Source organism: Schistocerca cancellata, chromosome 2, assembly GCF_023864275.1.
Source record: "Schistocerca cancellata isolate TAMUIC-IGC-003103 chromosome 2, iqSchCanc2.1, whole genome shotgun sequence".
Lineage (NCBI taxonomy): Eukaryota > Metazoa > Arthropoda > Insecta > Orthoptera > Acrididae > Schistocerca > Schistocerca cancellata.
The window spans coordinates 264,360,876-264,376,775 of record NC_064627.1 but is presented as its reverse complement, the minus strand read 5'-3'; the positions used below and the strand labels follow the sequence as shown (position 1 = coordinate 264,376,775).

General features: G+C 37.8%; 1 protein-coding gene across 1 annotated transcript in view; it reads left to right on the top strand.

Annotated features, from left to right (window-relative positions):
* LOC126161608 (uncharacterized) overlaps positions 1–15,900 on the top strand; it is a 164,828-nt gene that overhangs the window by 107,522 nt on the left and 41,406 nt on the right. Inside the window, exon 2 of the mRNA XM_049917558.1 lies at positions 14,158–14,334. Within this exon, the coding sequence (XP_049773515.1) occupies positions 14,158–14,334 (177 nt within the window). The remainder of the gene's footprint in view (positions 1–14,157; positions 14,335–15,900) is intronic.

The following is a 15,900-nucleotide window of genomic DNA, read 5'->3' as shown; positions in this document are numbered from 1 at the left end:
ATATTGTTTCCATGTGTGAAATGTTCCCTTGACGACTCCTTCATGGGCATTGTTCCATCAGGATTGTTTTCTGTGTCCTGACTGTATCATGATTTGATCTATTCGGAATTTCCAGTGGTTTAGACAGGCCACCTCCATGTGGTCTGCTTCCTGATTTTCGTGCAGAGGTCTGGTAAGGTTTTCAGCTTGTCAATTTGTATAAAGGAATTTATGTTCAATGTTGGCAGAACGCTTTGGATTTGTTTTTGAGTTTGTGACCATTTGGGACATTCCAATGCTCTCTGATTGATCTTGTACATGTCAAGTCTCTCCTGAATCTAAATGAGTCATGTGTCACTTCTATGAAAAGAGATATATCTGGAGACTTACTGTAACCTTGAGGTAATGTTCTCACCAGGTTTTGCCATCATACATGTTTGCCTTGAGTTTGATTTAGATTCTTACTAATCTGTTACCATTACATTTATTGGCCCTAGAAGTGGCCTGAAGATCTTATCTACTCTTGTTCAAGGGTTCACTTCATGTCAATATTCATCCTTCATCTGGGCTTTGGACTGGCAACAGCAATTACTGAGCTACCCTATCCAAACAGCAGCCACTGCTGGCAAAATTCACAGTGTTGTGTGTGTGTGTGTGTGTGTGTGTGTGTGTGTGTGTGTGTGTGTGTGTGTGGTTTGAGGTTTTCGGGCGCTAAACAGAGTGGTCATCAGTATCATTATTGTTGTTCCTTAACTTTTCATACTTTTGACATATTGTTAAGTTGTTTTTGTTCTTCTAACCCCTTTGTTTATAATTAAATACTGAAATTTTTTACTGAATGCATTGTAATTGTTCAATTAACCATCTAAACAACAAAATACTAATATTTATAACTTTTTAGGGGTGGGTGGGACAGGGGAGAAGTGGGTAAGACTGAGTGGAGAGTGGGACTAGAAAAATATGTGGAGCACAACCTGCAGAATACGATGAATGAATGAATTACTGCTTATACATGATGATTAGTCCATGTAAAATCAACCAGTGGTCTGGCTGATGTATCAGAGTTTGATAGTTTTTGTACATTATAGTAGTAGTTGTCTACATGAAAATCCCACATTAAAATATTTTTGGACTTTTCATTTTGAGTTATTAATTTTTAAATGCTTTTTGCCACATTTTGAAGCTTTAAAATCACCACATGTCAAATACTAATTTGATTTACAGATCTAAAATTTGTACAGTTTTATTAAGTTTCTTTTAAGCTTTTGAAGTGTGTGCTAAATGATGATATTCATACCAATGTTGAATTTTCACAAACCAATTTCTTTCTTAATTTTTGGAAATTTCAATTTTTTTTTTGTTTTTTGGTAGTACACTGTTTGTTAGTGTGTGTGCCCAATTTCATGGTGGTATTCCATTGAGAACGTATAAAAATAAATTTTATTTTACTGGTAAGCATACCAGATAGAATGCAGCTTGTAGCACTTTACTCTTACTACTAAGTTGTAGTACAAACATTAAATGTCAAAAACCAAACAGTGCTGTCAAGTCAGTATTATTTTTTAATGATAATCAATTAATTATATTATCAGTATTATAATTATGCACTGAAATTCAGATTTGGCTTTTTTATGTTAACTGTGAAAATATTTCAAAATACACAATAACAACAAATGCTCAGAAAAGACTGCCAATAATTTACTTGATTATACATTCATTTTAAAAATGTGTTAATGTTAATCAGAATTACTAATTAAACAATAGTGTAGCTGTTATTATTTAACAATATGTTATCTGAGTATCTTGCAATGAAAAACGTTTTGCTCATCTTCAAATGTTATACAGAGTGATTATAATTAAACCTTCAAATCGCTGTAGAAATAACACCACTGGCCAGAATGATGTCAAATTGTGATGGGATACTATCGGAGAAGGGGGAAAATGTATGTTAGAAGAAAAATAAATAGTTACAAAATGCAGCAGTAGATGGCGCCTTAAACATCATAATTTAATAACAGTCGACTGAAAATCACAAATGAATCATACAACAATGGCTAAGGTATACATTTGATGTTAAACAAACTGTACTACTCAGTGTGCATGGGTGTAAAGGTGTGATACTGTTATTTCGTAAGCCCATCCGCCACATCACGTCAGATGGGTAAAATCGGTTTTTAACTGTCCTGAGGCCAAAAACTGCATAAAAAGCATAAATCACGCTAGTTTTTCATTCTTCTGAGGCCAAAAGTGGCGTAAAAAGCATAAATCAAAATCAAATCAGATTATTAATTTCCATGCTGCCCACCATTTTCTGCAACAAGTCAAAATCGAGAAACAGCATGTTCCATAACTGACCACAGTGTTTCCAGGGTCACATTCAGAATGTGCTGTGCAATGCGTGCCTTCAATGCAGCTAAGTTTGCAATCGGAACACTGAACGCAACATCTTTCAGACAGCCACACAGGCAGAAGTCACACGGATTAAGATCAGGTGATGGGGACGGCCAGGCTGTAGGAAAATTCTTTTACTTGTGCCTTGACCCGCAGTTTTCGCAGGGTCCGAATTGTTACAATCGGATTTTGCATGGTTAATTGAAAGGGGTGGCGAGATACCCTTCCTGCCGCCACCCCATACCCCCCCAGGACAGAATCAGTGTACCCCAGCTGTCTGTGTCTAGTGTAAACCATGAAAGAACATGAACGTGTTTCAAATGTCTGCAAGTTGTGTAACTGAGGCAGGCTGTGGGGACCAGTCCAGTATTCACCTATTGGTATGTGGAAAACTGCCTATAAACCACATCCAGGCTGGCCGGCACACTGGCCCACGTCGTTAATCCACCGGGCATATTCGATCTGGGGCCGGCACACCTACCCGAGTGCAGGAAGCAGTGCATTAGTGCTCTCGGCTAACCTGGTTGGTGCAGACTATAGGGAAATGGTGACTGATAATTCTAGCATTTCCGAAACGCGCTACAGCAACACCTTAACAGGATTTGCAATGTGCAGAGGTGCACCATCTTGCATAAAAATGATTCCATCCACACTGTTAGAGGGCTGGAATGATGTGGTTGTGCAAAAGACACTCATAGTGCTCACCAGTGACGGTAGATGCCGTAAACCCACGCCATACAGTGACCTTTCCAGAATGAAGTGGTACTGCTTGATTTGCTTGTGGATTTTCTGTTTCCCATATTCGACTATTCTGTGTATTGACATATCCTGTCAGATGGAAGTGGGTGTCGTCTGTCCACAAAATCTTCCATAGCCAATCATTGTCCACTTCTATGTAAGCAAGAAATTCTAAAGCAAAGGTCTCTCTTGCTGACAGGTCAGAAGTAAGTAACTCGTCGACATGGTTAATTTTGAATAGATAGCAAAGACGGATGTTTCGTAGGTTTTTACGCATCATGCTCACGGGTATGTCCAATGTTAGGGCAATTCTCTGTGCACTCCATGTTTGCATGCTACCAGTTGTCTCCTCCTGCATTGCTGTGGCCACTGCTTCTACTGACGTCAAATCAATTCGTTTCCTCCCTTTACCAGGTTGCACACCAAAGGAACCATTCTTTTCAAATTTCCAAATCATTTTCTCCAGACCCACAGCACTCATCGGACCAATGTTTTTTTTTTTTTTCAAACCCTTCAGTGTCTGAAACTCTTGCAGAGCGACATGTGCATAGTCATTATTCTTGTAAGACAGCTTTACAAGCAGAGTGCGATAATGCACTGAGACAGTCATGGCGAACATCGCAGACACAAAAGGAGAAAAAGCCGTGTACCCTGCATAACAACTTCAGTGGGTCGTGTACATGACAGTGCTTTTATTTATGTATTCTGACACATACAGCGCCATCTATTGATCAATGTTTACACTATTTTTTTCTTCTGCCATACTTTTTACCCTTCTCCGATAATATTCCGTTGCAATTGGACATCATTCTGACCAGTGGTGTTATTTCTACAGCATTTTGAAAGTTTAACTTTAATTATAATCACCCCGTATATTGCTGTTTTCATTTAAATGATGTAACCTAGTTCTGCAAATCAGTAATGACAGAGTATTGATATAATAACGCATTTCTTTCCAATATAATCTATGAGGCTTTTTGCAGCTCTTCATCTGATAATCTATATGGTCTTCTGGTGGCAATTGTGTGATTTAGTTTACAAAGTATGAAGGATTATTTATTATTTTTTTTTTAGTACAGTCAATTTATGTGATCTTCCTTGTTATGAAAACGAGCTAGTCCACGAGTTTGCATAAATTACAGATTCACGTCTCCTTTTTCATCTCTCTGTAGCAGACAAGCCATCCACTATTTGTTATTAGAGGCACAAGCAACAAGTCCTGTAATCTGTTCAAGAGAATGCCGTATGCACCTGAACCCACTTGAATTTGGTGAAAACCAAAATCTTAAAATCAGAAACAATGTTTGTTTTACATTTAGCTTTGTTCATAAGAATAAATGCAGATACTTCTGAGCTCCAGTGACAGCTTTAGCTTCATAAAATCTTTTTTCCAAGCTCCTTTCTTATAATGTATGCTCACTGGAATGGTGGTACTTAATAATGCTCCTTTTTTATTATGTATACTCACTGGAATGGTGGTACTTAACCCTAGAGCAGGTTAGCATGGATGCAGGGATTCTTGAGCAGTAAGCCACTGAGCCAGCCTTTTATTGAACATTTTATTTTGCAAATAAGCAATATTAGAATTCTGCATAAATTCACATTTTAACAAACAATTCCATTGGATTGTCAATATTTTCAAATAAATCCAGCATCAGGGCATTGGGCTTTGACCCTCAGACAATTAACAATTTAAACAGATACAAAAATTTTCAAACAAGTCTTAAGAAGGAACAACGGGCTTTGCCCTTAAAACTGATAAGAATTTAAACAATGACTAAAACATTTGCTTTTGTAAAAGAATTTTACACATCTATTTCAGGCCTCCAGAAAGAAAACTCTTTGAGGCATTAAGTCAAAATTCAGTTATCTAAGTAGAACAGTATGTCACTGTGTTAGAAACTCAGAACTATAATGCATGGCTAATAGCCACAATTTATATTACAGTATTTGATCATGTTTTATCAGCTTTAATAAAATGTTAATCCAAACTCTTTGTAATTAACAATAGTGGATAAAATACAAATACACAGGGAAACAGCAATATTAATAAATGTAGTGGCTCATTGAATTTACACTGATGCTGCTTTTTACTCATCTGTACAGACATTGGTTCCGTGGCATGCACTCAGGAAAATGGCATCTACTCTAGCACTTCCAGCTGAAGTAAACATTCTCAGACAGCCCCATGCACAATCAGTTAGTGTGATCACAACCTGTGCCAAATTGCCTTAACACATATGATTACAAAAGGCTTCTACAACAGAGAGAGCATGCACATGGCTGAAACTGGCAGTGAGAAGAATTACTTCTTATGCAGCTCACCATTGTATTAGTTACCACCCCATTAATAAAGAGAGGGAATGAGTGTTTATACGGTAGTTTACAGCTCACAGAGCACATGCAAGTATCAATACATTCAATTAGCACAATATGCAGTCCAATGCTCAAAATAACAGCATATAGATAATCACTGGCACTTGACACCCTAACTGCAAAGTGGATGTAAGAGTTCAGTTAATCTGAAGAAATATTACTCAAAATGGAGTACCAGTAAATTCTCACCAATAACCAGATTGCAAAGACAAGAGCAACGCCACTGCTTTCAGTACTGTGTGGCTTATACACAAAGCTCTGTGACCCGTTGGGCCAACAACAGTATGCTTCACTATTGAGTAACTGTTCCAGTCAGCAGCAGTTACAAGTCCGCCAGCCCCACTGTCTATCTGTCTTGGGATTGGAAACGAGCATGTGACCCCAACAAGCACAGTTTTCCTACACTGATCAGCATACACTCTGCTTTCTTCTCAAAAGTAAAAATAAGACTCCCATTCCACTCTTGCTTGCCACTTAAAACAATCCCAGACTGCAGTGTGTGCACTCCCACACTACAAGCAGGATGTGTAACTCCTTGTACCAGTGTAGCTGACCTGGGAGAGAAACCAATATGTTTGTACCAATCTCCTCCCCCCCCCCCCCCCCATAGGTGAAGACTAGGGGTGGGGGGACACACCCTCCCACCAGCTTCACACAACATTACACATGGACCCCCTTCTCTGTACTTCCTAACTTAAGTGGTTCAAACCTTCCTGTGTGTTTGCATGTCCTTGGTCAAGGAGCTCACCGGCGGAAGCATCTTCCGATTCATGTCTTGTGCGCTCTTGTTCTGACACCATATGATTTTTCTGTAAACCATTTCTGCCATTGTCACTGATGCTGTCTGTCATCCACTATTATAATTCTGTGCTTATCTCTTGTGTGTGAAGATAATATTTCTCTCTTTGGGATCAACACGCTCTGGTAATATATCACTACTTAATGGAGAGTTAATTTCAAATGAAAACATCAGCTTGGCTGGGGTTATCTTGTCTGCTTTGTGGCAATTGGTGTTGAATGCCAGACCAAGCCAGTTCATGAAGCTATCCCACCTCTTTTGCAACAAAGAATGATAAATTATTAGAGTGGAATTTAAGTTACTATTCATGTGTTCAGCAAAGGGGGGTGGGGGTAATAAGGCATGATTGTTATGTGTGATTAGACCATTGTTAAAGCAGATCACCCAGAACTCCCATGAGGTGAGCACAGCTCTGTTATTGCTAACCAACATTCCCATTAGCCCAAAACTCACAAAACTTGCTGACAAATGTTAATGCTCAATGTACTTGTGATCCCCTTGCTTGGAGTCAGCCACATGAAATTTGTGAATAGGTCCACAATTACCAATGCAAATCAGTTGTTGTCTTTAGTGAATGGAAGAGGGCCTAAATAGTTAATGAACAACATGTCCAGAGGTCAAAACTCCCTGGTGAAATGGAAGAGACCTTTCTGTTGTTAATATCTGGTTTCCTCTGCTTGCATTCCCAGTAGCAGTTTCTGTATTTCAGCACTCATACCATGTTAGGTGCTATCTGATTTTCATTATTGTTTTCTGGCACGCTAAATGCTCACCACAGAGTGATTGATGGAAGTAACTAAAGATGCATGCTACCAAACTCTTGGGGAGGCAGATCTTCGGTTTTCCATCATACCTAGTTTAATAACATAACACGCTCTTTTCCAGCAAATAACCACTCACTGGGCATCATTTCTCCAACTTCCTTTGAATACTAACTGATTCAATCATCCTTTTGTTGCTCCCCATTAAGATCATAAAACAAGGATGGAATCTTGGTCAGGACAGTGGTGGCCACTTGGGAATCCAGCGCCTTACTCCATTCACAGATGCCAATGCCTCCTGCCCACTTCCTGCAATCTCTTTCCCTTACTGATTGAATATCTGGCAAAGCATATCATCCACTTGATTTTGATACCCTTTTACATATACCACATCGAACTGGGAAGCCGAAATACATACTGCCAAATGTACCTGTCATATCGCCAGGCTAAGACCCAAATTGAAGACTGATTATCTGTTCCTAGCTTAAACTTCTTGTGCTCTTGAACCTCTCTAGCATAAGTAACACTGCCAGAGCTTCCAGCTTGTACACAGAATAGTGAACTTTGGGTCCAAACAGGGCCAGCACTCACCTTCTTGCTCTTTGAGTAAAACACTGATACCTAAATTGGGGTCATCCATTTGGACCACGAAAGCTGAATTAAAATTGCAGATTCCAAACACTGGGGCATTACTGAGTTCGCATTTCAGGGAATCAAAAGCAGCTTATTGGGAATCACCCCACCTAAACTTTTCATCTTTCTGCTACCTCTGGTTGAGTGGAGCTGCTAACTGAGCAAACTTGGCCACAAATTACCTAAAGAAGTTCATTTTCCTGATAAACTGTTCTATTTCCTTTTTGTTCTGGTGTTCTGTGAATTTATAAATAGTGGCAGTCCTAGACTGATGAGTGCTGACCCCTCTTACAGACACAACATGTCCCAAGAACAAAATTTCACTCTTGAGTCAGTGTCATCTTGATTGGCTTGACTGTCACGACTGCCTCTCTCATGTGGCCCAACACTTGCCTCAAGTGTTCCAGATGTTCCTTAAAATTAGCACTGTGGATGACCCTGTCATCAAGATAATTATACAAGCATTTTAATTTCATGTCTTCTAGCATCTCCCAATAATATCACTCACCATTTGTCACATAGAAAAATTGACTAATGGCATTTATGCTTTAGTGCACTCAAAGAATTGGAATTATCATAACCAATTAATATCTGTGTTAAGAAAACCACACATTAATTTTTATTTTAGGTTCATTTATTAAGCCACTAGATTCATTCTAATGAATATCTTTAGGTGACAACGTGTAAAAGTACCATTGGTATGATGAAAAATACTTAATTGCTCAATAAAGCACTGAAAGGCACATGTTGGAATATGGTAAGTACAACATTCCACTTTGATTGCTGTGCTTGATACCTGACATATTCCAACATGTGCCTTTCAACATTTTATTGGGTGATTAATCATTTTAAATCATGATACGGGCACTTTTCTGCCACTTTATTCCCTGACCATATGTGCTTAACATGTGATACCTGCATGTGCCAACTTGTTCCTCTTTCCCTTACCAGTGCTTTTCTGATATTATCTCAGCAATTCGTCTCTTCTGAATTACAGTCAATAGAAATGAATGTTTTTGTCTTATTATATATTGGTAATATACTTTATCTGTTGTTGTATAACATGAGGGTTACTCAGAAAGTAAGGAAGAAATGGAAACCAGATTTAAATCCGATGAAGTTTCACACAGGTCTGTTGGGAAGTGTATCAAGTATGCCTGTTGATCATGTTACGTTGTGCTTTTTAGTTCTGAACACACAGGGAACACATTAAGATACCTAGAACAATAGTGTCTACCACCAAGTACGAGGGACTGGTGAGAAATTTTGCCTGAAACTATGCAGCCAACATTACATAACAATTGTGTGTTTTCTTAAGACAATTCTAAGTTGCATTCTGCAGGGGCAATGAAGATGCTCCTGCATCATTTTCAATTGGAAATGTTTCATTACCCACAGTACAGCCTGTAATTGTCTCCCTCTGAGTTTCATCTCTGCTCACATGAACTGCTGGCTATGAAGACAGCATTTTTGCACAGACAATGAGCAGTGTACAGAATTAGCAGAAAGCACTGGCGGGTGCCTTTTATAATGAGGTAATTGGAAAGTTGGTACAACACTATGACAAACATAGTCGGATCGGCAACTATGGACATAAGCAGCTGGCAGTTGCAGCTAACTGTTGCAAATAAAACAGTTTTTATTTTCACTGTGGTTTCTATTTCTCGACCTATCATTCCTTACTTTCCGAATAGCCTTTGTAATATAAACTACAAGTAAATTAAAAGCTATGTAGAAGGCATACTATCCTTTACATAATTTATGTTAACTGTTATATGGCATAGTTTAGTACAATTTTAAAATGATAAACTGCTTAATTAGCACTCACTAATTTCCTTTTAGTTTTATAAACCAACTTGCAAACCATGAGCAGTTGAGGTACAACTGTCAACTGGCATTGCAGTAAAATAAAAATACTTTCATATGTTCCCTTTGGAATACCATCTTGGAATTTGGCACACACACTAACAAATAGTGGATGACTAATATTTTCAAAACAAAAAAATCTGATTTAGAAATTTTCAGAATTTAAAAAATTTGACCATGTACCGGCGGCACATATTTTAAAGCTTATAGTAATCTGAATGAAACACTGTAAATTTCAGTTCTGTACATCAGATACTTTTTTATATATGGGCATTTTAAGGTTTGAAAATGTGGAAAAAGATGCACAATTTCATAAATTTTAAAAATTAATAACACAAAAACCAAATGTCCAAAAAAAATTTAATTTTTTTATAATACTGTATTTTTAAGGATAGAATAAAATGACAAAAAATTATAAAATTCTAAATCATCAATGTAGAAATTTATATTTAATGACTGATTTCACATGGATTGACTCATGAGTAAAAAACAATTTTTTTAATACTATTGTTATTGTGGTCTTCATTTCAAAGACTGGTTTTATGCAGCTCTCCATGCTACTCTATCCTGTGCAAGCCTCTTCATCTCCAAGCAACTACTGCAACCTACATCCTGCTGAATCTGCTTAGTGTATTCATCTCTTGGTCTCATTCGAGAATTTTTGCCCTGCACGCTTCCCTCCAGTACTAAATTGACGATGCCTTGATGCCTCAGAATGCATGCTACCAACTGATCCCTTCTTCTAGTCAAGTTGTGCCACAAATTCCTCTTCTACCCAATTCTATTCATTACCTCCTCATTAGTTACATGATCTACCCATCTAATCTTCAGCATTCTTCTGCAGTACCACATTTCCAAAGCTTCTATTCTCTTCCTGTCTAAACTGTTTATCATCTATGTTTCACTTCCGTACCTGGCTAGACTCCATACAAATACTTTCAGAAAAGACTTCCTAACAGTTAAATCTATACTCAGTGGTACCAAATTTCTCTTCTTCAGAAACACTTTCCTTGCCATTGCCAGTCTACATTTTATATCCTCTCTTCTTCAATTATCATCAGTTATTTTGCTGCCCAAATATCAAAACTCATCTACTGCTTTAAGTGTCTCATTTCCTAATGTAATTCCCTCAGCATCACCTGGTTTAATTTGATTGCATTCCATTACTTTCATTTGCTTTTTTGAAGTTGATCTTGTATCCCCCTTTCAAGACACTGTCGATTCTGTTCAACTGCTCTTCCAAGTCCTTTGCCACCTCTGATAGAAATACAATCTCATAAGCAAACCTAAAGGTTTTTATTTCTCCTCCCTGGATTTTAATTCCTACTCCAAATTTTTCTTTTAGTTCCTTTAGTGCTTGCTCAGCATACAGCCTGAATAACATCAGAGATAGGCTACAACCCTGTCACTCCCTTCTCAACCACTGCCTCTCTTCCATGCCCCTCAGCTCTTATAACTGTCATCTGGTTTCTGAACAAATTGTAAATAGCCATTCACTCCCTGCATTTTACCCCTGCCACCTTAAACCTTCTCCTGCTTCACAATGTCAACAAACTTGATAAACATGCCAAGTCAGGTGGCATGAGAATTCAAACACCTACGTAAGTCTGAAGATGACTAGATTGTTAGCTGAAATTAGTGATGTCCAAATAGAGAAGATTTCATGTGAAATCTTGACTTCATGGGTTTTTAATCCCTAACATAATAAAACAAATTTGCAAGAGATCACATATCTCCTGGCTGAAAAGTCAACAAACTTGATAAATGTGACAACTCAGGCAGCAGGAGAATTTAAACAACTATGTTAGGTCTAAAGATGGCTAAATTGTTAGCGGAAACTAGTAATCAATCCAAATAAAGAATATAATAGAGGGAAACATTCCACGTGGGAAAAATATATTTAAAAAGAAAGATGATGAGACTTACCCAACAAAAGCGCTGGCAGGTCGATAGACACACAAATAAACACAGACATACACACAAAACTCTAGCTTTCGCAACCAACGGTTGCCTCGTCAGGAAAGAGGGAAGGAGAAGGAAAGACAAAAGGATTGGGTTTTAAGGGAGAGGGTAAGGAGTCATTCCAATCCCGGGAGCGGAAAGACTTACCTTAGGGGGAAAAAAGGACAGGTTTACACTCGCACACACACACATATCCATCCACACATACACAGACACAAGCAGACATTTGTAAAGGCAAAGAGTTTGGGCTTTACAAATGTCTGCTTGTGTCTGTGTATGTGTGGATGGATATGTGTGTGTGTGCGAGTGTAAACCTGTCCTTTTTTCCCCCTAAGGTAAGTCTTTCCGCTCCCGGGATTGGAATGACTCCTTACCCTCTCCCTTAAAACCCAATCCTTTTGTCTTTCCTTCTCCTTCCCTCTTTCCTGACGAGGCAACCGTTGGTTGCGAAAGCTAGAGTTTTGTGTGTATGTCTGTGTTTATTTGTGTGTCTATCGACCTGCCAGCGCTTTTGTTGGGTAAGTCTCATCATCTTTCTTTTCAAATAAAGAATATTTCAGATGTGGTCTTAATGGGTTTTTAATCCTTATCATAAAAAATAAATTACAACAGCTTGTGTATCTCCTGGTTCACAATGTCAAAATACTTCAAAAACAAAAGTTGTGAAGATTTTTGTCATCATCACACTGTATGAAGCTTTATCTGCACTGCAGCTCATATAGGAATATGAACCACATATCATTTCCATGTTTACCAAAAACACCTGTCTCATATTTTATCTCTGTCTCTAACTTGGTTGACGTTTCCCAAACACAACTAATTCATTCAATAGTTCTGTCAACTGTTGGCACACTTACAGTACCAACAAACTGATGGCTTCAGCTTCTCCACAGTTTTACACATACCTCACTCAGTCTCTCCCTCATCAATCACTGAGTGATGTGGTGCTTTGGTGAAATGCATTTGGGAGGGACAAGGGTCAAATCCCCATCAGTTGTCCACCTTGAACCTTTCTTACCCCTTTGTCATTTAATCTGAGCATGTGCTCTGTTCTTAATAATCTCATTATTAATAGGACACCAAACCTTAATTCTCCTTACTTTCCTAAATCAATTGCTGACCCATAACTTTCAAGCTTCTCAGCTCAAAGTGTCATTCTCAAAATATCAGACTGAACTGTTCTCCACACACTTTCCCTGTTTCTGTTCACACTGCCAATGAGATGTCGATGTCACCTGAAAGGTAAGGTTTCCCGGCAATGATATAATTAAAAAAAATCCTTGGCCATTTCTTTCCTTACTATTACACTGTGTATTGCAATAAATAACAGATAAACTGTTTTCCCTGTATCCTCTTACATCAAAGTATGTACCCCCTGAAGAAGAAAATTTCATTCTTAAAGATACAAACTCCTCTTCATCTCTGAAGCTGTTGTAAGGTCATGTAACTGATAAAAGTCACTTGCTGTTGTTGTTGTTGTGGTCGTCAATCCTGAGACTGGTTTGATGCAGCTCTCCATGCTACTCTATCTTGTGCAAGCTTCTTCATCTCCCAGTACCTACTGCAGCCTACATCCTTCTGAATCTGCTTAGTGTATTCATCTCTTGGTCTCCCTCTATGATTTTTATCCTCCGTGCTGCCCTCCAATACTAAATTGGTGATCCCTCGATGTCTCAGAACATGTCCTACCAATCAATCCCTTCTTCTAGTCAAGTTGTGCCACAAGCTCCTCTTCTCCTCAATTCCATTCAATACTTTCTCATTAGTTATGTGATCTACCCATCTAATCTTCAGCATTCTTCTGTAGCACCACATTTTGAAAGCTTCTATTCTCTTCTTGTCCAGACTATTTATCGTCCATGTTTCACTTCCATACATCGCTACCCTCCATACAAATACTTTCAGAAACGACTTCCTGACACTTAAATCTATACTCGATGTTAACAAATTTCTCTTCTTCAGAAACACTTTCCTTACCATTGCCAGTCTACATTTCATATCCTCTCTACTTCAACCATCATCAGTTATTCTTCTCCCCAAATAGCAAAACTCATCTACTACTTTAAGTGTCTCATTTCCTAATCTAATCCCCTCAGCATCACCCAACTTAATTCGACTACATTCCATGAAGGAAAAGTCACTTAATAAATCATATTCCTCCCAAACAAAAATGATATATATTTTTGGTAGTTTCAAACATTTGCTTTACAGCTTTGTATACAATAGAGGGAATGGATTATGAAACAGCTATCCAGTTTTTTTTGTATAAATTTCCATTTGAATGAGTAGAACAAGACAGAAGCAATATTTTATCTATGATTTGATGGTTTTGAGTGGTTAGATTTTGGAGCTAAAGATATAAATCACCATCTTTCCATATTTCATTCTCTGATGCTGATCAGGCATGCATTACAAACAAATTATTGTGTCAACTGCACTCCTTACTGTTTTTAATAATCAAGTCTCATTTGTCTGAAAATGTAGAGAAAGCCACAGCTTTCAAAATCTTCATAGATTCAAGTTTGCAATCATCACCTTTGAATTAGAAATAAGTTTCAGAAAGTTTCACAAATTAATAACATACATATGTTTTTATCTTGTGTATCAAAGACATAACAAAAGAGACTCAGCATTTCATTCTGCTCATTTCAGTTTTTGTGTCAAACCTGGATGCAATCTGCTCGAGATGCCTATGCCATGCAGCAACCAGCTGTGACACATCTGCTGGATGCTCACGTGGATACTGTGGACCGTTCTACATATCACGAGTATACTGGGCAGCAGCTGGAAAAATAGTACTACCAGAGGATGAACCAGAACGTGATGGAGGTAATGTTCAACACCAATGGACCATAACTGAATGCAGGCTACAACTATAAGAGTTTTCAGTTTTTATGCATCTGTTCACAACTAACTTTGGAATACCAAATGTATTCTAATGCAACAGCAGATAATCTATGGTAATGGACATCAATTCTGCCCATAAATATTATTATTTGGTTTATTATATGGTATAGGCTTTTAAACTTTAGAAAGTGTCCTCACATGTGATATTCTGAAAAAGTGATTAAAATTTCCAATATGTTGCATGAATCCCACAAAATATTTTTTACTCTGGGAAATGTATGTTAACAACATATTAATATAAATGAGCTATAGGCAATATACATAATAAACATTAAATACAAATGCATGGTACAGAGCACTGCTAGACAATACATCCATTGAGAAATGAAAGGTGCTGTACAGAGTAGACCATAAATACATTACTAACACACATCAGTAAAATTAACAGTAATATCTAGGAGTTAGCACATCCTTGATTTCTAGAAGCTCACAGCACCATTATTAATATAGATGCAGAATTTGCGTGAAGTTAATTATCAAAGATGGACCAAACATGGCACTCGGATGCTTTTATGGACTGCCTGTGTCACAAGCTGTAGTGGCAGAGTAGTTCAGAGAGAACTTACAGTTTATTTTGCTAATAATACAAGTATGGTAATCACAACTAACAAAAAAGAATCAGCTGAGGAAACTGTAAATAATTCCTTTCAGAAAGTTATTAAGTGATTCTCTGCAAATGGACTCTCACTAAATTTTGAGAAAACAGAATATACAAATCTGATCAGTAAATGTCATAACGCCATTGATAAATATAGGCTTTGAACAGAAGTCTGTTGCTAGTTCATTCACAGTAACGTCGCAATACATTCATTTCACATACAAAACAAAAAAAGCAAGCACACCACATGCCCGCCAACTCCAGCCGAGATGCTGTATATTGTGTGCTTTTGTGTGTGTGTGTGTGTGTGTTTGTGTGTGTGTGTGTGTGTTTGTGTGTGTGTGTGTGTGTGTGTGTCTTTTACTGGCAACTCCTTCTAGTCAATAGATGAATTTTTAGATTTGAAGTAATAGCTGAAAATGTTAAAGTGACACTTTCACACCCTTATGAAAGGTTGTTTGTATTCATGATCTATGGAACAAGTATTAATGTAATGTAATGTACTACAAGGTTTCAATAGGCACAAGACTATTTTACATGGTACAGTTCCATTGCATGTGGCACATCCACAACTTCTTACAAGCTATTAGTCAGGAAATATAAGACCCACACCTATACATACATAATGGGAAAATGGGAAGACCAATTATTTAACATGGAATCTGAACATCAAATTGTTTGCATTTTTCACATAATCTATAATTTTTCAGATGTAGAAAATATATTAGGTAATAATACACTCCTGGAAATTGAAATAAGAACTCCGTGAATTCATTGTCCCAGGAAGGGGAAACTTTATTGACACATTCCTGGGGTCCGATACATCACATGATCACACTGACAGAACCACAGGCACATAGACACAGGCAACAGAGCATGCACAATGTCGG